Raw genomic sequence first — 27722 nt, 5'->3', positions numbered from 1 at the left:
AGGTGTTCTGCCTAAATTTCTCAGGCAGTCCAATCTGCAGGAAGCATCTACAAGATGTCATTTATTCCTGCCAGTACCGAATTTCTGAGAAAGGCAGGACGTTGGACACGACCTTCTCCCAGATCATCTCATGCGGTGACTCACACTAGCAACTGCTGCTCAGTAAACCGGCTGGGATGAGCATCCTGGGACGGGCAACCTTGCCGCCCGTGGAGGCAGAGGAGTGGCTGTTCTGGGCTCCGGACTCTTCAGCACAGGGCGGGTGCTGCAGCATCCAGCTCACTGGCTTCCAAGCCTCTCATTAGATTTAGCCCTGAATTACCAAAAACATAAAGGGAAAAAATAAAGATGTCATAGTGTTACGGCTACATTGCGTGCACGCCGCGATCAGGAAACTACTGCCAATTAACTTGAGAAGCGCAGCTCAGGTCCCTCAGCAAGCCACTCCTGTGGTGGGATGTGCTCCTGTCCTACACGTGTTGGTAGATGGGATTTAAAACAGCAAATGGAAAACTAAATTAGCACTTTGATCCAGAAGAGGCAAAAAGCTGTTACTGTGAACTTTTAAGTTCTATTAAGTAGATTGCTACAGGATGGTCAAGCTAAAAAGCCAACCCATTTAGAAGGTTTTATATATACTTTCAGGATTATCTACTTTCATTCATCATTATCTTAAAACAAATAATGGGTATTCCCTAACCTCCCTCCTAAACTTCTCTTAATTGTTAAGAATCTTCTTAATATTTATTGTGTAGCCCTTTAACTATATCATTACCAGAACGTAGTTGCCAGTCAAATATGAAGTTCCTCTGTGGAAGAGAATAAATATACAGTACTGAGGGGTTGTACAGTTTTGTGTTGTATTTCAAAACCAGAAGTGCTCTATAAAAACATTACATGACATTAAAAATTTGAACTGTGTTGCAAATACATCATTGGCTGAATTCTGCAATATTCCCATTTGTTCGACGGCTTAGCCCATGACAGAAGTAGCGATAACGCTGCAAAAAGGGGATCTGTCACATATTTAGAAGCATGCTGCGTTCAGTACAGGAAGGGTAACGTGCACGTGGAAGCTGACAAACCCAGGGCATTGCACTTACAGTCATGCCCCAAGGCAAGCAACGCGCTTCCCCACGGAGGGCTCCGCGGACAGGAGATGGGCACCAAGTTTTCTTCCAGCTGTGAGACCAGTAAAGAAACAGAAATGAGTTCTTCGAAAAGTCTTTCAGGGACATCTCTGGGAGGGGATCAGCACCCCCGCTCGCTGTGACTAACTCTGCGTGGCGGAAACCGGTGACCATTTATCAACAGGGCTGAGTCCCAACGCCGATGTGGGTGGGTGAACGCAGAGGAAGCGAAGGCAGGGCTCCGTAAATGAAATATCTTGTGGTGGCTGCCACGCAACGCCACCGCCATGAAGTCCTGAGGGCGACGGCTCGGCAGCCCTGAGGGCCCGGGCTCTCACCAGCACCCGCCCAAGCGCCCTCAGCGCCCCGCTGCCCTTTTTCCACACACACACGTCACACGTTTAGAACAGAAAATGTTTATCCGTCACCTATGTAGTCATTTCAGCGGCCCCACGGGGGCCGCTCGGCTCTGCCCCCACTCCTCAGGTAACCACGAGCGTTCACCTCCCGCCCCCGGAGCCGTTTCACTTCCCTCAGTCACGGCGCGCGTACGCGGAGGGAGGGATTAAACACAGCATATTTAACACTTTTCCTCAAAGCGCTTATTTTTCCCTCAACATCAGCCCCTCACCGCAGTGCCCCGCCCGCCCGCCCGCCCGCCGTGAGGAAGGGCCCGTCCCGGCCAGGGCTGTGCGCTGAGGCGCCCCGGGCTCGGCGGGAAAGTGGCGGGCGCCGCGGAGCCTCCTCAGCGGGCGCCGAGCGGCCGGACCGGCTCGGCTCGGCTCGGCGCCGGCAGGGCAGGGCAGGGCAGGCCCTTCCCTTCCCTTCCCCACCCCGCCCGGGTCCCCGTGCGATGGGGAGGGACGGAGATGGCCGCCGCCTGAGGTAGCCGCGGCGGCGCGGGAGGCCGGGGAAGGTCGCCCGCAGCACACGCCGAAGAGGAGCGCGGAGGGGCGGCGGCCGCAGCAGGTGGGTTCCCGGGCGAGAAGGGGCCGGCCCGGGCGGGAACCCACCGCCGGAGCCGCTGCCAGCCCGGGCGTCCCCTCAGAGCACCCCCGCCCCCGGCCGCCGCCTCCCTCAGCCCGGCGGGGGGCCGGGGCCCTGCAGCGAGGAACAGAAACCCGCCGGGGGCGGGAGGGCCGAGGGCTGTCCCGGGAGCCCCGCGGGGACGCGGCGGCGCTGGCAGCCCCGGCCGCTGGCAGCAGGGTGTCGGGGGAAGCGTGTGCGCCGGGGAGGGCGGCCGCAAGCCCCCCTCTGCCCGCCGGGCGAGCGCTGCTCCAGCCCCGCTGCTCCCAACGCCCGGGCTGCCCTGCCCGGGTCTCGGCACAGCAGGTGAAAGGCCCAGCCCGTGCCCAGCTGAGTCTATTTGCGTTGTAATATATATTCGTTGTAATATATATGCGTTGTAATAGCGCAAATGGCTCCGAGTGACCGCTGACAGCGCGACCCTGCGTGCGGCTGTCCTCCTTTCCGCATGCACAAGCGCGGCATCCAGTACATGAAGACAAGACAGACGCAGAAGGCTGTTTTAAGTCGCGCTGTTAAACGTATTCGGTTTTAGAGGATGAAATGTACTTGTACAGGTGAATAGTGAAGCAGCCAGGGAGGCTCGTAACCGAGTTCGGGGGTAGCTGGTGGATACAGCTCAGGTTGTGCTGCCAACTGGTTGTTCCTGTCATTCCGCCTGTCAGGAGACAGCGACTCGAACGTTCGCTAACTCTGGTGAGCTAGTAATGAAATGTAGGTGTCTATTTAAATACGAGTGCATCGCTGTTAACAGAGATTGTAAGGGGCAATTCCTTTTTACAGCTGCCTTGGCTTCTCGGCTTTTCTCTGCTGTCACCATCCTGCTTCTTTAGGAGAGAGAGAAGAAAAGCATGTTCAGCTTTTTGTAATATGTCTTGCTGACGTACACAAAGCCATCCTGTCTTCATTTTCCTTAAGAATTAACACAGGGAAAAGAGCTATCGTAAGGAAACTTACGGAAGTCGAAGGGGAAAAACAACTGTTCTGAGGTGTCTGTCATTGTAGTACTTACTTTGCTGAAGGATGAACAAAAAAGCCCCGTCACCTAATGAAGCGTGCGTTGGGTTGCCTCAGGGTTCCCGGATTTTAGCAGTGAAAAAGGGTGAGTTGGGTTGATGCTTTTCCTGCTTTCAGGATATTTCTGCAGTCTCCATTCTGCATAGATCCTATGAGCGTAATGAACGGTGAGGGCGTACTGTAACATCTCCTGTGTCTTGTATGATTTCTGTCCTATGTGGTTGTCTGATTTCTTCAAAATACGTAGTAGCTCTGAAACATCCATCCCTCTGCGCAGCTGGACAGAAAGACCCCCATCCTTTCTAAAGGAAAGGAACACAGTCAACCTTATTTCCTAAACCTTTCCTTAGGACAGTAGCTAGAAAAGTAACTTAGGTCTATGCTGACCTCTTAACTCTCGAGAATGTAATTCATAGAACATAAAATGTAGCCACTTCTGGACAATTTAATGACGTGTTAGTGAAGCTGTTTACTCTTAATTAAGGAGCCTGGAAAATTCAGATGTAAATTTGGTAGTTGCTATGATGGAGAATTAACTAATTGGTAGAGGTACCCAGAAATAAATTTTTACAATCTTTTTTTTTTTTTTTTTTTCTTTTCAGATATGAAGCACTGTGCCCTGTGATACTTACTTTGCTGGTTCTCACCATTGGAGGATGGCTGCCATACTCTGTGAAAATTGTTCTGGTCAGTACCACTACACCCAGGTCAACCAGCCTCTTGAAATCAGCTGCATGTTGCTCCCGATTATGCTCGGAAAAGTGTTCCTTGATTTCTTCATGTTGCAAGTTAAGCAAAAAAATGTGAAAGTTAGTTTTATGGGATACTTCTGTGTTTCACTGGCACTTCTCGACTTCACACTGCTGATGAGTATATCTTTCATTTTCTGTTTTGAGGACTTTGCACTCTGGGGCGTGCGATTTACCAAGTACCACATTTGCCTGTTCACTCAGATAATTTCTCTTACCTACGGTATTTTGCATTACCCGGTATATCTTGTGGCCGGTCTGGATTATTACATGACTATAGCCCAAACCTCTCAATTTCCTAAAAGAGGTCAAAGATTACTTTATGTATTTGCTGTGGTTGTGATATGGATTTCAGGGTTTTTTTGCATCCTGAAAGGAACTTCTATCTATGAAGAACTAGAAATTAAGAACCGTTTTTCTCCTTATCAGTGTCCTCTCTCTGCCAGCGTGCAGAGCTACTCAGTCTCCTGTGCCGTGGTGCTGCTCACAGGCACGGCTCTCCTGGCTTGTCGGAAGGAGGTTACAACCATGCTGCTGTCTGTCAGGGTAGCTTCCTTTGCCAGTCAGCCTGTCCTGTTGTTCTCCTACGTCTCTAACAACAACAGCACTTGCTTTAAGTGGCAGCTCCTGACCAGGCTCCTCGTTTGTTTTCTTGGCACTTGGGCACCTTTTGTTCTCCTTCAAATTATCATTTTGTTTCTCGGTGCTCGGATTCCAGCCTACATGGAGATGAACGTCCCCTGGCTGTACTTCGTCAACAGCTTTCTCATCGCAGTAGCGTACTGGTGTCGATGTCACGATGTCGAATTGACAGAGGAGATGTGGTCTACGGATCCATTTGTCAGCTGGAAATTCTGCTTTATGCCATTTAACAATGAAAACACAGAGCCAGCTGATAAGCCAGGGGCAGTAATTGTCATCTGCTAATGAGCTGCTGACTGAAAAGACTGCAAACGAGTGCTGTGCAACTGTGTGACCATGTCCTTACAGATAATACAAGGAAACATCTCCAGAGCTACAACCTGTGGAAAACAGTCCAGCATCCACCACCATTGTCATGAGCATTGCACCCGCGTGCGGGACGCTGCTCGCTGCCACGCTGGGTTCCAGCGGGCAGAAGCACCTGCCCCTTCAGAGAATTTAACTTGAAAGCACGGGTTTAAGAGAAGACCACTACTTACAAAAACCAAGTTTTCAGTTAAACCCTATGTTTATTACTAGAATTTTATACTTGCTTTAAATGGAACAGTCTCAGGTTTTAGAGTACAAAATGCAATAAAGTCGTCTTCAAAGCTGGAGCCCTTTTAACATCTACGTACACGTTAACCTACTGTCAAAGGTTCAGACAACTTCTGTGATTTTTGAAGTGTATTTTCTTGTTAAGGTGTGCCTTTTTGTCAGTTTGATTTCAGTTAAGGATTGTTTTCTGTTTAATGAGAAGTAAGTCGTTTTAGTTAATGTAAAGCTGCAACTCCTACAGAAACATATACTTTGTTTACATAGTACAAAAATAGTGCAAAATGCACAACTTCCACAACTACAAAAAGGTGGTGATGTTTCATTATTTCTTTGCTACTGCTCCTCTAATGTATATATGTACATATTAAAAATTAAATAATTACAGTCAGACCAATAAACAACAAGGTTCGTTGCTGTACATAAATACATGCCCAAGAAGAATGCCCATGTTAAAGAACAGCTCTCGTGGTTTAACCCCAGCTGGCAGCTAAGCCCCACGCAGCCGCTCGCTCGCTCCCCCGCGGTGGGATGGGGGAGAGAATCAGAAGGGTAAAAGTGAGAAAACTCATGGGTTAAGATAAAGACAGTGTAACAGGTACAGCAAAAGCCGCGCACGCAAGCAAAGCAAAGCAAGGAATTCATTCCCTACTTCCCACGGGCAGGCAGGTGCTCAGCCATCCCCAGGACAGCAGGGCTCCATCACGCCTAACGGTTACTTGGGAAGACAAACGCCATCACTCCGAACGTCCCCCCCCTTCCTTCTTCTTCCCCCAGTTTCTATACTGGGCATGACACCATATGGTATGGAATAGCCCTTTGGCCAGCCTGGGTCAGGTGTCCTGGCTGTGCCCCCTCCAGCTTCTTGTGCACCTGGCAGAGCACGGGAAGCTGAAAAGTCCTTGACTGGTGTAAGCACTACGTAGCAACAACTAAAACATCAGGGTGTTATCAACATTATTCTCATCCTAAATCCAAAACGCAGCACTCTACCAGCTACTAAGAAGAAAATTAACTCTATGCCAGCTGAAACCTGGACAACAGCTTACATTAAAATACAATTTATTTTGAAGCCAAAATTACTTTAAAATTAAAATAGCTCAATTTGAAGTGGGACTACTTCAGTAGGGAAGAATTAGTCAGGCTCCTAGCAAAAATACTCTCCTAATTTTAAAATTCTTACAGTTATACGAAGCTCTTGATTTAACTTTCTAGGAGCGAAATAAATGATACACAACCAAGGCAGACAAAAGGAAGTAGCATTTATTTCTGAAGCACTGAACTCACAATACAATGTTGTATTGAAATAGAAACTATGTAAGTAAATGATGCTGTAGGTTGGTTAATCATTCACCCAGACCCACAGGGAACAATGATACCGCACAAGAATACTCATTAAGAAAAATCTGCAGATAACAAAAGGTGCAATTACAAGCAAGTTTAAGCAGCATAGTATAAGGTGCTTTGTTTCAGCATTTGTATGATGATTTTACCCATTAACAGACAGATTAAAGAAATTTCACTTCTACAGATCATAACAAATGAAAGAATCTAAAATTCATTCACATGCTAGTTGGTAATAGGAAAGTGCTTTTTAAAAAAATGATTCACAAAGATCATAATTTTACATAGTTCACTGTGTGCTCTTCAACTGTAAAATTAATTTTGGGGTAATAATTTATGTTATTATATATCAATTATAGACATAGATTTAATTGCAGAATTTAATGCTACGTGGGCTAAAATCTCTTATAAAAGAATATTCCAGTATATCACTCCATAAGAATACACCATCACATCTCAATCATATATTAATCTTAATTTCTGCAACATATCGAAGACCAATTATCATTCTGATTTATTCCTTCACCCCACCTAGTGCTTCTTTCACCCCCCGTCTGTGGTGAACTACTTTGAGGTTTCAGTGACGTCATCGGAAGGACATGAGCATTTTTAAGCAGTAGAAAATGGTTTGGGGAAAATCTGTTAAAAAGGCCATCAAAAGGACAGTAGCTGATCAAAAACTGAATTTTAAAACTAGCGCAATAAGAGGAGACAATGCTCGGCAACATAGTTCGAAGTGTTTGGCACCACAAATTATTTCATCCTTTCTGCTGGAAAAGGTATTTGGAGGAAATTCTATTTCCATGTCGAAAGTAGGAAAGCACGTACAATGTTAACTTGAAAAACAACCCTAAGCAATCACTCCCTGCTCTCTCAAAGTGTAATTGCTGTTATTTAGCGCTTGAGATGCTACAGGATAAACCGTGTCTAAACACATTTTTTTTGACACAGCATTTCTTCAGGTTTTATATAAACTGGACACCCACTGAAATGGGGCTGACAAAATTTACAAAACCTAATTCCATTTAAAAACCAGCAAATATCTCAAATATAGTAATGCACCAGGCATTTCAGAAGATCATGAAGTAACTAATCCCTACAGACTCGGCAGGCAAAGGAAAACTCCTAATTTAAAATTCATTTAACACCAGATGAAGGCAAAGTTATTTTCAAGAACACGCGTTTCAGATGCTTCTGTTTTGTGTGGTTAGTCTCACCCTTCTGATTCATTAACACATACAGGACTGCAACGGCAAGGAGTTGGGTAAGGCTGCTGATGCGTTTTATTTATCAGTGTGGTTCAGCTTCTCAACCTATAATTAAAGTTTACACAACCCCATCTATCCCGGCGTGGCAGAATGCCCGCAGTGGCTGCAGTGCTTCTAAAGCCATTTTAAGTTTTTAAAATTTTATTTTTTACAGGGAAGCCACAACATGCAGCCAAAGCAAATATGAACGTCCTGACGTTATGTCACCGTATTACCATCAAATTCATTCTTCCATACTCTTTGGGGAAAAGTGCCAAAGAGCATCAACCCTCGGGCTGTGGCTACACCCACCGCGGAGGTAACAGCGGCACGACAGGTCTTCACCTAGCATCCGACTGTGGGGCTGAGCCTGCTAAGTCACTCTTTTGAAATACCTCGGCAGGAGCTCCCTTTGTAAGCCCGCTCTTATCCGTGACGTTTTATGGAGGTTTATGACGTTTTATGACGCTTTATCTTATTGCCCTCCGGACGGCCAAGTCTTTTCCTCTGCGCATTTTCTATTGTCTGGCGCTTCTGGGAAGTCCTGACACCGAACCTTGAGCCCAGCCATGTAACCATAAACCACTGCTCTGTAGAACAGGATTACAGTTTCACTGCCAGGCAGAAAGAGGAGAGAAGCTACGCTAGGAGGGTGGTAATATCTGAAATAATAAGAACTACGGACAACCACTGCCCTGTCCCCTCTGTACTTTACTTCCTGTGCTGTGCCAGCAACTAAATGGCCTTATACCATTCAAATACTTCACAGTCTTTAATTCTTATAGGATTATTTGATATTAATATCAAATAACGGCAGCTAAAGTATTAGCCCTTTATGAGAAACTTCTGTCCTTTCATAAAGAATCCCTTAAAAATCAACATTGATTTTGATGAGATACTCTATGTGTTTTCAACTCTAACTGGAGGTATTTGGCACTCGTTAATAAAACCCGTCATTCTTTACACACATCTTTCCGGATCAGTACTGGTTTGCTAACACTGTAACACAAAGACTACTTAAAAAGGAAGTTGGGTGTGCAGAATCTCTCACTGCTCTCTCAAGCAGCGACTTTGCAAAAAGCTGCCGGAGGACAGGAACGTCCTGGCTGCCAATACGCCCGCCAGGTAGCAGAGGACAACAGGAGTCTTCCCCCAGGCTGACCGGACTTCACCCGCAAAGCAGATACGCCTCATGAATCAATTATATTTGTGCTTCTAGCCTAATCCCACAATCAGCAAGGATACCCTCATTTAGTACCTATGAACAATACTACAAGGCCTTCAACAACCCTACGGAACACAACAGTGCCTTTTACGTACAATTAAAATGCTCCTGGTTATGTATTGCACTTAAATGATATTTACGATCGCTATTCTATGAATGTACAATTGTGCTCAAATCATAATTCTTTCTAGATGGAAAAAATCTCTTTAGCTCTCCTTTTGCTAGCTCCTTACTGTACACAGTCATTTTGGATAATTCAGCAGGAAGCTAATACATGCTGGAAGTTTAAAATTTTTTAACTTGAAATCTGTTTGTAACACTGACCCCCAGAACTGTCAGATCAATGGTCGCAAAAGCTAGACTATAAGCTTAGGACGCACCTTCAGTTACAAGCATTTGCATTTTGTTTTTTTCCTTCCACTTCGCTATAAGAGATCAGTAAGTAATACGCACAAGCTTCAAGTGAACGATCAGGTGTGCGTAAGTTTTAATGTAGAGGTTACGCAAACCTACACAGCAGCTGAGGATGGGGGCCCTGAGTACATGTGGCAGCGCTGACCATGAGACCCGGGGGACAAGCAGGACACAAAATGCTCCAGCCAACACAGCTGACGCCCAGCAGGGCAAAAAGCACATTTAGAAATCTATATGGAGAAGGAAATGGCGCGTGACAGAGCTCCTCCGAAGTTATGTAGATGGTAAAAACAACTCGGCCCGATTCATATGGATTAGGGCAATGTGTGCTGACTGCTTTTGTATTCAGTGACTGCAGGGCACAGGCTGTCCATCAGCTCTTAGACTACATCAGGGACAGCTTTTTGAAAAAGAAAGTAGACGTAGCATCTACACAGCAGGCACTTATCTGTATCATAATTACGATCTCTTTTTTTAAATGTCACTATTTGCAAAGCCATCCAGTGGATATAACTACATAGAACTGATACGGTCCAAATAAATTCTCACGACTAAAGGCAAATTCCTTTAAAATGAACTTACTTTAGGCTTAGCTTAAATAAACTAAGTGTTAAATGAGTTTAAATTTCTTTCTCCTCACAATATTTACTGTCTGAAACTACAGCTCATTGTGCAAGAGTGACTTAAAAATTAATTCACTATGAGCAATTATTAACACCTGATTTTGAAATTATGCGTTTATAGCTCTGTTCATAGCTGTTCCACTCAGGATTCAACAGAAAGAGTACATTTAAAACGAAACACTTTAAAATGTTAGTTTCTCTCCATCTCTAATAAACTAATTTGGGTGAATGTTAAAAAGAAGTATCCCAGACTGATTTTTTTGCAGAGTCATTATCTGCAGCCTAGAACACTTGATGAGTAAAAGTCTGGCTAGCGAGTGACAACTACATATCTAAATATATGCTCACAGGAAATCTCTATGCAATACTGGTAAGAAAATAACCCTGCAAGCTTTTCTGCACATGCTTAATTTTAATATGAATAGTTTCAACACAAATCAGAAGAACTACTCATGTTATAAATTATGTGGATGTCTGATTATTTGCAAGGCAGGACTCCCAGGACAGCTGCCACTCAATTCTTTGATCACTTAGAGCTATACGTTTGTCAATGCGTAAAAAATTTCTTAAGCTTGTTGAGCTGTAAGTTTCTGCATTGATATTGTGACGCTAAAATGAGAGCAGTTATCTGAAATAGGCATTAGTTTTAACCGGTATGCCAGGCAGTGACACACCACACCCAGCAAAGTCTCACTACATAAACTTGCATTCAAGCTACAGTTGAGAAATGGTTTCATACCTGAACAATTCCGTCCTTACAGCTAAGATTGAGATAAAGTGTTCCAAAGGCTATCGTAAACCTGCTCAAATACTTATTTTTATCCCATTTCTTTCCTCTTGCTGCCACATCTGCAGTTATGATGCAGACTCCGTCTGTTCTATCCAAAAGGCTGGATTCCCGCTTGTGATTTATCCAAAAAAGAAGTTAGGGGGGAAAAAAACTGCTTTCACAGGAAAGAATGAGGAAATGGATGCTTGCAGGACATGAACCTTCTATTTGAGATATCTCCTAGATGCAAATCTAGCAAAGGTTTTACCCTCCATCAAGAACTTCATTTCTGGAAAAAAAAAATACGATGGATTAATAGGTAAAGAATGGATTTACAACACAGCCTGTTTAAAAACCCTTCAAACATTCTCTGGTGAACCAAGAGAACTGACAGTTTCACTTGACAAGAGGGTTATTCTTCATTCTCTATATAAGCAAGGTGATAAAGTCTCAGGAAAGTGCCAAATGTGCGGCGATACGGGTTGGCAGGCAGAAGTTAGCAATTCATTTGCAATGCTTGTTTTTGAGCAAGGACCAGCCTAGAGTTCCCCGAGCGCTTTTGTCGGTGGAGCGGCTGAGCTTCCTTGCTGGAGTTCCCTGGTTCAGCTGCAAAGCAGGGCTGCCGAGTGACACGAGCCAGATTAAGCTGGGCAGTCTGCATACCCATTTTGACCATTCAGGTGCATTTCTTTAAAACCCCAAATAAACTCTGAAGCCGAGACAAGTGTAATAGTTACAATTCTATTGGAAGAAATCTCGACACATTCAGCCCAGTGCTCTGCAAGAGGGTTTTGCCCTGAGCTAATGCTGCAGTTTGCATGAAGGAGTAAGGTAGGATGGAGGCTAGCGGAGAAAAAGGAAGGGGAAAAAAAGCCATCCAACCTATCTCCCTTTTGAGCTAAGATCCCATGGCGTCCTGTATTCCTTTCTGTAGGAATTGAAATATTGCAGGGATTACTGTGAGATGTAGCCCACAACAGCAGCAGTCTGAATACAGAATGCAAAACCCCAGGAAATAAAGATAATGAAAAGGATTTCTTATAGACATACCCAGTGGGAGCAAGTGTTAAAAAATAGTCAATTAAAATCTGCAATACTTCCTCTTTTGCAAGAGGCTCTAGCTTAATTTGTGGGGAAAGCCATGGAAAATGGTAGTATAAGCCTGGGAAACCCTCACCGATCTGAACAAAAACAAGCAACTGGTATGCAAAATGGTTCTGGAGGGATATTACTGTAAGTATTACATTGCTTTTTGGAGTAAATTCAAAAACTTCTGAAGTAGACTTTAGTTGCACTTGGAAGTTTTCTGGCCTACTTTCATGTACAGGTGCGATTTTTTTTTTTAAACTGATTTTCTTGACACAGCTATGCTGGCAAACACTCCAATACATCTGCATTTCTATCAGTGTAGGTTAGCAGAGTTGTGTCTGCTTTTAAGTTCCTGCTTAATGCCAAAATCAGCGAAGGAGAAAAAACTTTCAATATGCATAAGGCCCACATTCTTAGTTGCTGCGTTCATGAATATTTAAAGCGTAACTCACTATCTGTGGCTCTCCCAAAACCACAGTGTACCAGAAGAAAATGTAGTGTACCAGAAGAACCAGAACAGACGTGCATTAATCAGGTCTACTCTGAGCTCCTGGCATCTGTCAGCGATTATGTCCGAGAGTCGTATATAAACACTAGCTGTAGAAGTTCTCCCGAAAGCTGTCTAATAAAGCAAAATTAAAACAACTGTGAAATTCTCATGCATGTAACACCACTGTGATTAACTGCAGGTCTAAATAAGACTCATAAGTCCACATTTTCAAATATGCCTTAAGCCATTATCAAATCACAGTTATGTATACCTACTTTTTACATTGCCAAAGAACAGTACAATCAGAAGACAGATTAAAAATTAGCCAGTGAAATTTTCGTATAAAAATAATAAAACTTTAAGACAAAAGCCAAAGGATAGATATCTAAGATCTCTTTAGTCTTCAGTTAGCTCATCAAAACAGAACGCATCCTTTAGAACTTATGTTACAGATATGCTACACAGTGTATCTTACAGAAATGCTACAAATGGGAACCTGCTGTCTCCATCATTTGAATATCTTTCAAATGAACATTGCCAAACGTTGAACCTTCAACTAAGAAGTTTATTTGACAACAGTAACTGAAGACAGAAAAAACAAATTAGAAAGTGCTTAGGAACTTCCCTCCAAAATAAACCCAGAAATGGATTAATTCTCTAAAGCCTTTGGTGCCGTTTGGATAAGGGCTCTCACCACATACTAGCACGTAACAGCAATAGGTTGTCCTAACTTGGAGCTTCAGTGGTTAATAAAAATATCAATAACATCTGCTATTAGTAAGCTCAAACAGTTGTAATTAAAAACAATGATTCTACTGTTGATCTCTGGAAGATAATGGCAGGACGTCTGTTAATAGAAACAAAGCAACAGCCTAATTAAAGGAAATTGAAGCACAGATTTTTCTGTAATCCCAATTTACTCTTTAAGGTCATCAGTTAAATAATATACATATTAATCTACCTGTCATAAACTTTCCTTTCAGCCAGTGTATGCGCATTGACTCCTTTTGATCTAGGTCAGCAGTTCTCAAACTTTAGATCAGTTCCTCTTCTTTTCAGGAATACTTTAGGGTCCCCCCGATATCTCCCTACACAATCATATATTATGCATTAATTTGCATAAAATACAAAATACATTATTTGCAGACACATACACGTATTTAATTCAAATATACACAATGACTCTATCAGCACACATACCCTTCTTTCCCTATACAAGAGCTTAGGGATCTAGGTCTGTACATAAGGGGAGTGGAGCTGCGAAAGGCAGGGAACAGAAGGTTCAAAATACATCCACGAACATCCGTACACAGGTGATGGGGAAGCAAAGGCCGAGAAGGTGCTGCTGCCTCAGAGCCCAAGCAGCTTCTGAGAGTGTCAGTAACTAGGGAAACACGTATTTGCTCCGCATAGAGTGCGAGAGCGGGAAGACGGAGGGAGACACTAAGTTCCCACCGCCTGGGTCTGCAGCATCCGAGTCAAAAATCCCCTGCCAGAGGGACAAAGCAGGGCCCCTGGAGATCCCTCCCAGAGCTGCCCAGCTGTGGCACTCCTCCTGCCCGCCTGCAGCTCCAGGCTCCCTCGCTGCTGCAGCAGCAGCAGCTGCTCCTACACCCAGCTCCGAAAGGACCTCATCGAGCAACTCACTGTGCTCCTTCCTCAGACTACTGCAAGCCCAGCTCACGCGAGCCAGCGGACAAAGAAAAGGTGCTTGGAAGCTTCCAGTGAGGTAATGGGAATGCACTATAGGGAAAGACGAGTTAGAAGAGGTATCAAGAAAAAGAGCATCTGAGCTATGCTATCCCTTCTCTACCTCCAGTCTTTAAAGTACACTTGTCTCAACATGAGCTAGTTCTGGCTGCAGTTTTCAGCCCCTCGCGCCCAGGCATTTGGGAACCTGAACCCTGAATGTTCTCACACCTTCTCAGGATCCGCTCTGCACCCCCATTTGAGAACTGCTGGTCTAGTTTAACTAGCAGCATGCGAAACTACAAACCTAACAACTTAGTGCCCTCTTAGTGCATAGCAGCATACAAAGAGTAAAGTAACATGTGCTTCAGTTACCTCTGGCAAGAGTGTCATGCCATTGCATTTCAGTAGCCTGATGATGAGGATTTTGATGAGACATCTACATGGTTTATAGTATTTCCAGACTTCAAGAAAATATACAGTGGCAGAGATGAGGGTAAGCCTACACAAGGAAAACAGGCTGCCAACCAACCCCTTACAAACCATTTGCTCAAGACTAAAAGAAACTCAGAGAGCACAACTAAATGCATAGCATTTTACTGTTATTAGTGCTTCCACAGGGTCTGTGGACACCTCTGTTATTTCAGTCCAAAAACTGCTGTATGTGGGGAAAAATCTTTCAGAATACAGCAACACAATTTAAACGGTGTTTAGATTGGGGTGGGTGCTGAGGTGTTAATCTTAAACTTATATTAGAAAGTACATGTTGGGGAATGTTTAACCTATCACAGCATACTTCACTTTATGTTTTTCCATGAACTCCCACTTCAACTCAAAGTATTACTCAGGCTTTACCATGAATTTATGAATTGCTGGAAACTACAGAGGACTACCTGGTATAATCAAAGGAACATTTTTAAGTCTTTATGTGGGGAAACCCCCGTATATTTAACAAAACATCACAGTAATACTCATGCCACAGTGAAGATGTTGGCATATTACTGTCGGTTCTGTCACTGAGAAACTGTTGTTTAAACCTTCATGTTCACTCCCTAGGATTCTTTCAATGAATTGATACGTGCACAGATTTTCAATGCAGGTCCAAGCTTAATATTCATTGCACTCATAAGGTGATCCTCCTTCAACAAGAGGAGAGCTTGTCCATCAATTTCTTGTGCTCTAAATTCATCCGCAATATCTTGACAACCTACACGGCAACAGAAAAAAAAGAATTACTGAGTTAGAAATGTGCATTCTTAGATGCAATGACTGTCCATGCTAGAGCTTTTCAGCTATGCAATTTCCAATGCTTGTCCCTTTAGCCTGTGGAACCTAAGGTATATGCAAGAGTTCAATATTACAATGGCAACTTCCAAGATAATCTGAAAGTCATTTTTACTACAGCCTCTAATTACACTGTAACTACTGGAGAGTTACTCATTGGAAATTTCAAGTCCTAGCAAAGAAAGCTTTCTCATTTCATTAAGAGGAACAATCACCACAATCTCACAATTGGAAGAGACTGGGAAAATACCACTGAAATAGCAATCAAGTAAGAGCATAATTCAAGTGGGTTCTTTCCATCAATAAAAAGATATGCATATTCTACTGCTATGTACAACTCAATGAGAAAATTCACTTAGCTACAATTTCCGAAAGGTGTTAATTCCTTCTGTTACCACCACTGGGTTAAGCAAACAGAATTTTGATTATTGATTATTTAGCGTAACTGTCTCAAGAAGGCATTTATCATCAGTTACCTGAGTGAATATGCTACACACAGCAGTAAGTCACTTCACAAGTGCAGCTTTAAACTAGTTGGATTTTTTTTAAACTCTTAAACTCTTTTCCTGAACATGAAATAACATGGTCTCAGGTTACTGAGGCCTACACCATAAGAAAGGGGACTCTTCCTGGGTTGGACTGTCCCAAGTAACTGAGGGCCCCTTTCTACTGAAGAACATTGTGGAAACAAAAGGTTCCTCAAAAGACGTTCTGGACATCTGTTAAGCAGAAACAGTCGGTTATGCCTGGCTGTATGGCAGCTCTGTTATATGGACAAATGTCATCTAACAACATCAATAAGAGCCCTCATTGTCAGTTGTTTATTTGAAGCTTCTTTCCTCATAGCCACATTTTTCCTGTTTTTAATATATTTGTGTTCTCAATCCAGTGGTGTCTCTGTCTCTCTCAAAGTCTTTCAGATGCATTTTCATTCGTGCTCCACCTTCCATTGCTGATTTTAATTATTCCTCGGTTAAGCCTATTTTTTGGCATTTTTATATTTTCCCCTTTTCTAAAGGTGTACTATTACAGAGATGTGAAAATACTGTGGAGGACTCCTTTTCCACCCCAGATGAGAGCAATTGACTAATTTGATGTCCTCTTGTGTGTTCAGATTTAAATTCTATAAAGACTAGATAGTCTAATTTCCCAATGGATTTACAAATATGTAAGAGACAAATAGAAAGAGGTCGTGGATGGAAATATCCACACCCAAACCTTAATTCATTTGGATTATTACTGTGTAGTGATTGTAACATTCAAGGCTGGAAAAGGTTAGCTTTTCACAAAGAATAAAGCCCCATTTTTTTGTCTTAATGATTTGTTAAACAGACCCCATGTAACAATTAGCTGCCACTTTTTTAAGGAAAGGAAAAGATTAAAAGGTAATTTGAAAAGAGAAAGGTCGTCTTATGGAATTTTATTGTAGCCTCTGGTTTCAGGCTAAATCTGTGTAGCTTATGTTACAACTCTATAAACTACAATCCCAAAAGTAGAACAGTTACTCTGTATCAGCTGGCTAACTTTTAATCAAGACTAAGGACTATTTTGCATAGCATTTAAAACAAAGCAGCTTTAATACACAATAAATACCCGATTCTTGGGTATTATTTATTGTAACAAGAAATTAGAGTGATATCCTTTGGAGAAAAAAAAAAATTAGTTTGTCATAAACAGTATTTATATAGCCACTAAAGCCATTAAAATTTTGTATTGCTTGCATGTATTCCATAACATTTACTTTTACTATTTCTGGTACAGTGATGCACTAGTGCAGCCCAGCTGCAAACTGTACCACAATCAATAAGAGAGCATTCTTCAGGAGCTCAGAGTTGTCACAGAGCTCCTGGAATGGTGCTGCTGATTCCAGCTACAAAATGAAGATCGTGCTGCCAGTAACATGAAGAAAAAATCTCAAGATAACTGACCATTCCCAGGAGGATTTAACAGCTCTATCATCATCATAAAGGTTCTTATTTATGTGCTGACAACAGACAAAACATCTGGCAGTCAAGTACTAAGTAAGTATTTCTGTGAAAGGTATCACTGCATATCTGACCTGAGAGCTGAACATGGGGATTGTCAGACCACGCCATTGACAAAGAATCTGAGAGATGGAGAGAAGTTTTTGCATTTAGGAACAAAAGTTGTCCTAGTAAAATACATAATCGGTTGTTATTGCAGGCTTTTTTCTTTAAGCAGGACATGAAGCATTTCCACGCAACTTTTCCTAAAACACCTTCTCTCAAAGTCATTTTGGAAAAGCAAAGGATGAAAGTTGAGCACATTTCAGTTCCCTCATCCAAGCACTTTTGAGTATTCTTAAGCACTTTCGCAATTGGTTGTTGTGCAATAACTTAGCTAAAAAAAGGATGGGAAGTGGATGAAAGACCATTAATCTTGCAGCTGAAGAAAGAAAGGAGGAACAATTCTGCTGGGGTTTAAACTGCTGCTGTCTCTTCCCCCCAGAAGAAATAAGTAAGAGTAGAAGTGTCCTACAATCTTCATTTCTCCAAAAGACTCCAGAGGAATTCAGGAAAAGCCTGACAGGGACACTTGAGTCTGCAGTTAGATCTCAGCTGCAGACTCTATGCAGAAAGCCGTAAATCAAAACAGATGCCCCTCATGTTTACGAAAAGCTGACAAATCACCGTCTCCTACAACATGGCAGATGGTCTGCACGGACTGCACCAAGTATCTGTTGCAAAATAGCATAATGAAAGTCAATTAAATTATTTCTTTATTATTCAACTCTGACAGCATATGAAAAAATACTTTTTCAAGAGGGTGGCTTGAGAATGTATTGAGCAGAATAAACCCCCAATTGCAAAAAAACATGAATGTAGCTGTGTAAGAATAAAAATTCTGGCAGGTTATGAATATAATTTTAAATACCTATTGAACTTTTTTTAAAAAGTATTTGAGAAGCTAGGCCTTAATATGGATGGGAATGAGGAATTCTAATAAATTTTCATAAAATGCAGAAAAATATAAAATTGGTTTAAAATCAGAGATTACCTTGTTTATTGAATACAAAAACCCCCCAGATCCAGCAGCTGGTGAAATATTCTACAAGTAATGGTTTCAAAACAGAAACCACATTTTAAGAATAATGTTTCTGTTTTCATACTTGCAAATGAATTGTGTTTATGTGGTACTTCACGTTTTCTAGGACAGGAGTTATCGTTTATTCTTTTGCAGAACCTAGGATCAGGAAGTTTTTGAATTAACTAGAGCCTCAAATCTGTAACAATAATAACTCAAACCAGCAGTGACAGAGTCATATTCCAGTGACACAGCTGAAGTAGAAACGTGAATGACCATGTCTTAAACCTCAGGAGCTTTGCTTGTTTTTACAGACATCACTGCAGGTTCCCAGAAGCAGGTAATGTAACTTAACTGCAATTTATAAACCGTCAGAAGAAAGGTACTTCAAGGATGACTTTTGCTGATTTAAGACATCCCTTACTCAATTCTTTGCCAGACCTACTTTATAAACAAGTAACTGTCAAAACCCATGTGTATGACTTAGCAATGAAGATACATTCCTTACAGGTTATTAGCCTAATGGGATACAGAGAAAAATGGTTTAGCATTTCTAAACTAGAAAATTAGGAACAAACTTAACCTGGGTTTCAATGTTTTGACATGTAAGTTACATGGGTAAGCAACAAAAATTCTTGTATGACCGCTATTATAGCGACCTGCCCTTGCTACGTGAAAGGATTACAGTATCTGATCAGATAGAATGGCATCCTTGGGAAAGAGGGGGGAGTGAAACTTTAAAGCTTATGATAGTTAGGAAACAATAAATAAATGTCAAATATAACCTGAAGATGATATAAAGGTAACTGTGAATATTGAGCTAAAGAAAAGGTTTCTAAATAAGGAGAAACAAGATTTTTTTTTTTTTCTGAGAACAGACTGTGTCTACCAGTAAGCAGAGTCTATATGCAGAAGTTCTCTGCATTTCAGCTACTGAGCAAAGCTATGCAAAACAAAGTTCAGCTTTATAGAAGAAACTCGCTTATTCTTTTTTAATGACTTATATGAGGGCAGGTCTTTCAAATTTTTCAGTTGTATAAAGGGAAAGAACTCTCTCCTTGCTTCTACTGAATAAGCAGCAAGTAAGGAGGGAAGAGAATAAAAATGTAAAAGGGAGGAGGTGTGTCTGACCTCTCTACTGACCTCTTGAGAGAAGTCAGACTGAAGGGAGGACCAGCTCTAATCTCCGTCAGCTGGGATGCAACAGCAGAAGTGGGGCTAGTTCTATCAACACGGGATTTGTGCTGAAGGAATAAGCGAGAGGAAACAAATCACATTCTAGTTTCTATCACCGACTAACGAGTACGCTAGTGCTGTAACCACACCACCTCCTCATCACACCAATGCTAAAAAGCAAGGGCTTTCCTGTTAAAAAAAAAAAGGAACAAGTTATTGCACATACCAGGCAAAGAATGTATGAAGGCCCAAACTTCATCAACAGTCCATACTGATGGGTCAGCTTGCACCACTGGTAACAAGTCAATGCTCTCTGGCATTTTCCTAATTCTTAGTTCCCTAAGTTCACGTTCTCTTTCTCTTTCACTCTGTCTTCGCAGACGGGTGGTCATGGCAGCTGGAACAGCATCTTCATGAGAAGCCATATCTTCTTCTGCAGATGGATAAGTAATTGGAAGCTGGAAAACGTAGTACAAATACACTACAGTATTATACTTTATTTGTAATTCCCAAAACAATGCCATAGTTTTAAGCAAATATTCCACAGACCTGTCTAAGAAAATGATCTCGTGATGCCCCATCAGGGCCACTCGGTCGACGCCCGCGTCGCCCAAGACTTTGGCTATCTGATTTCCGATTCCAGCGACTGGTCTTGTCTGACGTAAACAGCCCAAATTTCTTAGTGCAACTAAGGCTGTGCCTAAAGAAGTAAGATATATTCAATCATGCACTAATAGTTTTTTGGACTGCATTCAATCAAGTAACAGTAAAATTGCATTGTTGTCTACAGAAATGCTGCCTAACCAAAGACAACAACGGGTGTCACAAAAATATAAGAGAAAAGTATCCCAAAGGCCATTTACTCAAACTCCTTCTCTTGATGCACGATCAAATACATCTCGATCATCCCTGGAAGATGTTTGCCTTTCCCAGTCTTAAAAATTTTCCATGATAGAAATATCTTCACATTTTATCACACAGTCCAATCCTGCTTCTCTAAAACGTCCACTAAAAGCCTAAAGTCACATTTTGCTTCCATTTTCTCTACTTAGCTGATACCCAGCCAAAGGAGGATGGAGGCAAAAAATCCCATCTTAACATTAAGGGGCCAAATCCTTAATATTATTTCGCTGCTAGTGTCCCAACAAGCACCAAATAAAAAAATATATATTCCCACGACTTAAAATGGGAATGTCTCACATGGGGGATTAAAAAAGTAGCAGACATAAGAGAAAAGTGGTTTCTAGGCACACGGTTGCAAAAAAAGAACTAAGTGGTGATTAGAAATGGGAAACTATTCCCCATTTCTAAATCATCTGGGATTAAATATCACATTTCCAGCTGTAATGATGGAAGATTTTACATTCAGATGTTGACTACAAGTTCTTCCTCTCAACTAAAATAAAATAAAAGCAGCATAGTAAACCCAAAGAGAAACAGAAACCAGCTGTTTTCCTCTGCCCACCATGTACAAGCAAATGGCATCACTTATTATTTTCAAGAAAGGACAAGCTTTAGAAAACACTAAATTATGTATGTTTATGAATATTTCTATTTTCCTCTATGCAAACAAGGAATTTTTACACCGTTACTAAAAACATTTAAGAGTGTTTCTTGTCTATGCAGCATTTCAATTATGCCAAGATAAATTCAGTGGGTTTTTTCTCCTAGCATCGCACAAAACTATAAGAAAGCCCACCTAGGCCAGCATTCTTTCTCTGACATTACCCAACATCAAGGGGAAGACAACAGGAATACGAGAAATATTTAAGATTTGTGGCCCATGAACCTCTCCACCGATTTCCAAACACTTAGTAAACCCTTAATGGATTTCTCTTCCGTGATACCCATCACCTTCCCATAAGCCCAACAGCATTCATGGCATCCTCGGGAAAGAGGTCCACAATGTTACTGTAATTCCCTTTGTCTACCTTCTTGAAATATATTATAATCTCCCATAGTCCTTTGTACCGATATACTCTGCAAATTCAGTAGAAGGCAGTCATGTTTTACTGTTTCTTAATTTTTCAACATCAGATACTATTTGCATGCTATTCCATTAACCAGATAATGACAAGCAATAACTAGACAGAGTACCTTTTGGCACAGGATGTGGAGCAGAATCTTTTTGACCGTAGAAACTTATCAGAATATCCCATTTTTCCACAAAATTCACACTTCAAAAGATCATTTTCAATTTCATCCAGTCCCTCTAAAGAAAGGAGTGAGGCATAAAGAAGCCAGTTTCAACGACACAAAATTATTTTCAAATTTCCCATCTCAAGCAGGCAGGTAGAAGAATTTCAAATATCTAACACATTTCATTAAATACTTTGATTAACAGAAAATTATGCAAAACTAAGCACGTCATAGATTTCACACTCTATAGAAAAGATCTTGAGCAAACTGAACCTTACTGAACCTTCAATTAAGTTATTCAATGAACGTAATCAGCTTTTTTGTTAAATTTGAAGCCATCCATGAGCAAGTATGCCCTCAAACATAGTGAATAATGAAAAAGAACTGTTACAGTCCTCGTGAATTGCTTATAAAGAGTTCATTAAGAGAACCGGGCACTCCACGGTCTAAATCCAAGCTCTGCTGTAATGACATAATGCACTAACCTTTCAAAATACTTTCTTTGAATAAGCAACTGCTACAACCAAAGGGACTTGTGAAAGCAAGTAAAACACAGATTCTTATCTATGAAAAAGGTAAGCTGCATATAAGAAAGAAAAGGATTATAGCATCTACGGATTTACAGTCTACTGTTACCCAATATTTTTCTGTTATTGGTGAGATGAGGAGGCACCTTTCCTGCTCCTTGTGAAGAACTCTAACACCAGCTGAGAGAAGCATCAGTGAAAGAAATAGTAGAAAAGCCCAAAAGAAGGCAGTACAAGGCAACAAGGCAGCATACACGTCCTATGCTGAATGTCCATGCTCTCTTCTGCTGGAAGCGTATTTCATGTGTAGAGCATGGTTTGTACATAGCTTAGAATAATGCTACCATACCTGCAAAACAACTTGACTTCTGGCATGGAAAAAAAACCAAAACATCACCTTATCCCCATCCACCATCTGTGAAATGCATCATAAGGAGTGAAACTGAAACATGGCACAAACCAAAATGTAATATTTTGTGTTCATTCAGCTTAAGTAAAAGAACTGCATGCCGCATGGCTGCAATCATGGACAAAATACATTGTCCAAAAATTCAGAGGACTAAACAAACGTACATTTCTCCCGCATTTCTAATACAGCTGAGTCACTGTTTCATACACTTTGCCTCTTGCTGTTCACCTTCTGCATTCGTATTTATAATTTTACCTGATTGATTAGTTGCAAAAATTGCAAACTAGCTTTTTGTTCTAAACTCTTTGTTAAGCTCTGATGCCAGCAAATGCAAATGCAGGAATCAAAGTTAATCTGAAAGAATTTAACTATGAATTTGGAAAAGTCTGTTATAGCGATGTTAACTGACTAACCTGCTTGCTAACACTAACTATTGTACTGACAAGGTAACACAAAAGCACTAATGCAGCAAAGAGCTGAAAATAGTGAAAAGGGTATTTGAATAACCTATCTGATGTATCAGGACTCAAAGACATAACTGAAGTCAACAAATCCTCTGGCAGCGACAGGCTGAAAACTGCCATGTTGCAAGCCTCCAACTTAAGTTGCTATCACACCCGAAGTCAGAACTGGAAATAGGAAACATACCAAACCTGACCAACCTTGCAACTGAAGTTAAATACCAGAGATGCATCCTTCAAATAAATCATGCTCTCTCTAAAAAAACCGAACAACCCTCATTCTCAATCCAGGTCATGCTATGTGGAAAAAAATGACAACAGCGTGAAGCAAAAATTGATGCTAAGAGCCTTTTCTTTTGCATATTAGGTGTTTCTACCATACATGCAATCATACCCTGGTTTAGTATCAGAAAATCTCCATTGCTTCTGCGTATGTGGATGTGTCTCAATGATGGACGTTTCCTACTAGCTCATCTAATGAGTAGTTGCAAATTGTGTACATAAACCTAACACCAGCTGTCAGGAACAATAACTAAAAACAAAACCAGGAATGTTTGAATAATTCCATGAAACAACAGACAAGCTGTTTGAAACCTGAGAAACAACACAGTGTTAATACTGAAAAGTTCTTAGGGAATGCTATTGAAAAGAAAACTTAAGATCTACTGTAAGAAATTAAGGGCAAAATAACTATTGCAAACAGAGCTTCAAATATTCTAGAAGATACACAAGATGGCAAAGAGTTTCTTTGGTTTGAAATATACTGGGTGAAACAAGGTATTAAAAGAAAAGCTGTACTCTTGATCAAGAAAGCAAGGTTATTTAATAGCGATTTACTAATTTACTAAGCACAGTCACCAGCTAAGAGATTTATAAGTCTCATTTTGTGTGTAGAAAAGTAGTGTAACTCCACTGAGCTGTAAAGAACCAAAAAACGTCAAACAAGTCATACAATTTACCAGATTACTTTTTTTTTTAAAGCCTCTTGTGCTTGATGCTTTCATGTCACTGGACTTCCCTCTCAAAGAACGGTTAAATGAAAGCCCTCAACTGGAAGTCGATACCAAAAAAATAACAGCAATTTTCTGTTAAATGAAACAAAGGTTTAGAAAACTTCCAGTCACACTGCAACCCTCCACTATAAATATGCCAGATGTTTGCCTTCTAAAATTTAGTCTGCTATGCGTATGTGAAGGTTTGTGAAGAATAAGCTATGGGCCTTAAATTATTTTACAGTAGAATATTGTGTAATATATTTAAAAAATTGACTCTGTAAAAATTGTTTCTTCATTTTTCTATATAGACAACTTAATCACAACATAATCGAAAGAAAGTTACAGTTACAAAGCAAAGCCTAAACTAGGCTATTACTGCAAAATGAAGAAGGGCTCTGGACTGTACTGAGATAAAATAGTAAATGCAATCATATAATCAGCCATAACTTAGGAAATCCTCTTTTATGTTTCATTTTCAGGCACTGTTTCCACAGTTTCTGACTTCTTTGCACAGATGATGTATCGACTTGTAGGAGGACTGCAGCCCATCAACAATTCCTTTCAGTGGTGTGCTTCCAATCTAAACCAGCTCCTACTAAAAATAGCGCTACAGGTAAAAATATACTCTTCATTTTAAGCAGAGAGAGATATTGCCTGAGCGGTAAAGTAAGTCAGCCTTAAGCAAAAATTCCAACCATGTTTACTTGACTTCACTACCACAAATACTCTTCCAATTCAGAATGCTTTCTAAAGCAACCTCTTTACCTTGTCTGCAATCCTTGACTTGGGTCTGACGCAATACACTTATAAGCAGTAATGGATACAAACCACTGCAGTAAAAACCAATGTATCAGGATCTAATAATCTAAAAGACTGAATTTTGAGCTAATTTGTTTGCTGAGATACACAACGGATGCAGCCAACTCCCCTATTGCACTTCAGTACCATTCACCCAAGGCAGAAACCACAATAGCTAACAAACTGCCTTTGGTGTTGCTCTCTCAAAAATTCCCATGAGAAAAGATCAGGGGGACAGATCGGTTTAATTAAGTGACAATTTAGAATGCCTGGAGTGGGAAGTAGTTGAAGCACAGCTACGGTGACACTTGCTACTGGTCACGACACATTGTCCTGACTTTTTCCAGCCACTTCCCCGATGCAGACCTGTGGCAGTAGCAGGCACTGTATTTGTCCCTTCTTACCCTGCTCACTACAGTTTTGATATGAAAGAAGGAAAAGAACTATTTTAAGAGAATGAAACTAAGAGTTGCATTAAGACAAATTTAAACAGATCACCAAAACCAGCTCCTGTGCAATTGCTCAAGCTGTGGAACAGAAAACCCAGAGGTGGCTGAAAAATTCTGGACTTTGAAATCTTGGATGAATTTATAGAAAAATGTGAGTTAAAGAATAACTTGGCTTTTCTGGGCCAGGCCATGGTTTAATTTCCATTTCATAACACTCATGAGGCTACCTACATTTGGGCTTGAACAGCAGTAGTGGTGTAACACATCCAAAATAGTTGATTGCTGACTTCTAAAAAGTCCATGATGATGATGATGTCGGATACTGCATGAGGAACTCTGTTTAGCTCATGAGTTGTGCCAGAGACCACTATATTCTAAGCAGGACAAGTGCATAGTTTCTTGACATTTGTGTGCATCTACAGCAACTGCTGTTATGATGTGTAGCTAGTAAAAAACATTTGAAAATAGTTTCTATTAGAGATAGTGTAAAGCCTGGAGAATGATTCCAGAAGTACAGACGGGATGGGATTCTGTAAGACATACAGAACTGAAGGGAAAAAAATGGATATTTAAACAAAAACTACAAACCTTCTGCAATCATATCCTCTATCTCTGTGTCCGATGAGTTGTCTGCATGTTTTGTATTCTGCAAGTCTGATTCAACACACACAACACTCATGATTTGACCCTCCACTAGCAATCTTTTTTCTGCAGGCTGTTCTACCAGCAAAGATGAACGACTTACCTATTGCAATAAAAGCAAAGCAACAGTGATTAACTGAACAATGAATAATTGAAAATAGTATTTGCGACTTAGCAGTTGTAACTGAGACTAGAATCACAGTTTCTATTCTGTATCAATGAATCATTATTATACAGCGCCAAAGCTCTGAATACCATTTCTCAAACAAATACAAAGACTCGCTCCTGCTCTGCAGAGTTTGCAATTACATTTAACAAAGGAAGAAACACATTCTGTCTAGAGAAATGAAGTGATGGGAAAAGGAGAGACACATTGAATTAGTTAATAAGGCAGGCTCATAGGTTTTAAACTGTCCATTTGTGGATTTACATTTTTCAACAGTAAATTCTTACCAGACACAGTACTAATCACACCAAGCTCAGTAAGGGGCTTGCCAGTGCTTTAAACAACAAAATTTTAACATTTTAGAATTTTAACACAGACTCATCTCAGAGGTTTAAATTAAGGTATCGCTTAAATCGAGGTCTCCAGGAGACAGACAAATGTAAAAAAAGTTATTGCAAATGGTAGCCTACAATCACTCTCTGTAGTTCTCTCCAGATATAGCCTATCTACTCAACTGTGTCTCTGTTTTCATTTAGTACCTTGTCATCCAGTGATACTGGCAAGCCGAACAGTAGCATGAATTCTGATTATGGACGTAAGACAATACAAATAATATACAAGTATATTGAGTGCTGTAAGAAACAGGCTACCAATCAGTGGAAGAAAGGTCAAAAGCAACATTTGAAAAATGATTCAAGATCTAAATAGCTACTAGCCACAAATAACATCATCCTCAAGAACAGTTTCTTTAAAAAATCAGTAGTAAAAAATTCATAGCAACTTTTACACTTACAGGGAACGGCTCTAACCCCTCCTGAATCACAAAGCCTTCAATAACATGGGTCAGGATCTGTGGTTTAACAATAGCCTGTGGAGGTTTATTTTCCAGGCTAGGAATGCTATTGGGCATTGATGTGCTGTTGCTCCTTGTTGTTGCTGCTGGAAGCAAAAGAGGTGGTGGTGGAATAGAGGCATGTGAAGGATCAGATGGAGATTTAATTACTGAGGCACTGACTGATGATGTCACTGAAGGTAGTCCCCCATCTTCTGAAAAAAAATAACAAAGTACGTTACGTTTTTATCACCTACGTCCAACTGTTGGCTCAGAATTCTAAAAATATGAGGTGATAAATACACCCATCTCTGCACCCATCATCCTGTAACACAGGCTTTTCCCTATGGTTTATAGATTGTACCTTTGAAATAAGATGGTTTTCCTTGACAGACTATCCCACAAACAAACAGTTCTCATGTAAACATTTTCCTTTACTCAGTACCTACTAACTCTAAGCATAGTTGGCCACTAATTACCTACACAAATCACAGATCCATACGTCAAAAGCAGAAACCAGTATTTTCAAACATTAGATTCTCAAGACTGAGCAGCTGAGGTATTTCTAAAGAGAGAATTTATTTTCAGGGATGCTTTGAGCCTCAGTAACCTGCAGGGTCACAAGCACATACAACATCAAGCCACTAAGCACCACTAAGCACCCAGTTATATATATAGCATATATATAAACACACTATACTAGAGAGAGAGAGAGTATATATTTGCATATTTAGCACATCGGGGAAGTTAC

General features: G+C 41.0%; 2 protein-coding genes across 19 annotated transcripts in view; one reads left to right on the top strand and one right to left on the bottom strand.

Moving 5' to 3' along the window:
* Positions 1–986: 986 nt before the first annotated feature.
* On the top strand, positions 987–5656 carry GPR160 (G protein-coupled receptor 160). 5 transcript variants are annotated; one of them, XM_087739231.1, is made up of 3 exons: positions 987–2099; positions 2940–3258; positions 3776–5656. In XM_087739231.1, exon 3 carries the CDS (start codon positions 3830–3832, stop codon positions 4847–4849), a length of 1020 nt encoding a protein of 339 aa, XP_087595357.1. In that variant the 5' UTR covers positions 987–2099; positions 2940–3258; positions 3776–3829; the 3' UTR covers positions 4850–5656. The 5 variants fall into 5 exon arrangements, with proteins under 5 accessions (XP_087595357.1, XP_087595353.1, XP_087595355.1 ...); XM_087739227.1 differs by having other exon boundaries at positions 2714–3258; XM_087739230.1 differs by lacking the exon at positions 987–2099 and adding an exon at positions 2476–2852.
* Positions 5657–6401: 745 nt separating this feature from the next.
* Positions 6402–27722, bottom strand: part of PHC3 (polyhomeotic homolog 3) — a 37988-nt gene continuing 16667 nt past the window's right edge. For 7 of the 14 annotated variants that reach the window (XM_087739206.1, XM_087739209.1, XM_087739211.1 and 4 more), the window contains 6 exons: positions 26933–27186; positions 25920–26076; positions 21651–21765; positions 20103–20253; positions 19780–20011; positions 6402–15255 (listed from right to left, as the gene is read on the bottom strand). In XM_087739206.1, coding sequence (XP_087595332.1) covers positions 15101–15255; positions 19780–20011; positions 20103–20253; positions 21651–21765; positions 25920–26076; positions 26933–27186 — 1064 coding nt within the window. In that variant the 3' untranslated portion in view covers positions 6402–15100. Of the gene's footprint in view, positions 15256–19508; positions 19622–19779; positions 20012–20102; positions 20254–21650; positions 21766–25562; positions 25776–25919; positions 26077–26932; positions 27187–27722 lie in introns of those variants that run through there. The other 7 variants (XR_015700426.1, XR_015700427.1, XM_087739208.1 and 4 more) reach the window with 7 other exon arrangements.

The sequence above is a fragment of the Nipponia nippon genome, unplaced genomic scaffold, assembly GCF_047370975.1.
Source record: "Nipponia nippon isolate SJK-2023a ecotype South Korea unplaced genomic scaffold, ASM4737097v1 scaffold_7, whole genome shotgun sequence".
Taxonomy (NCBI): Eukaryota; Metazoa; Chordata; class Aves; order Pelecaniformes; family Threskiornithidae; genus Nipponia; species Nipponia nippon.
Note: the sequence above shows the minus strand (reverse complement) of the source record. Positions and strands in the feature narration are given on the sequence as shown.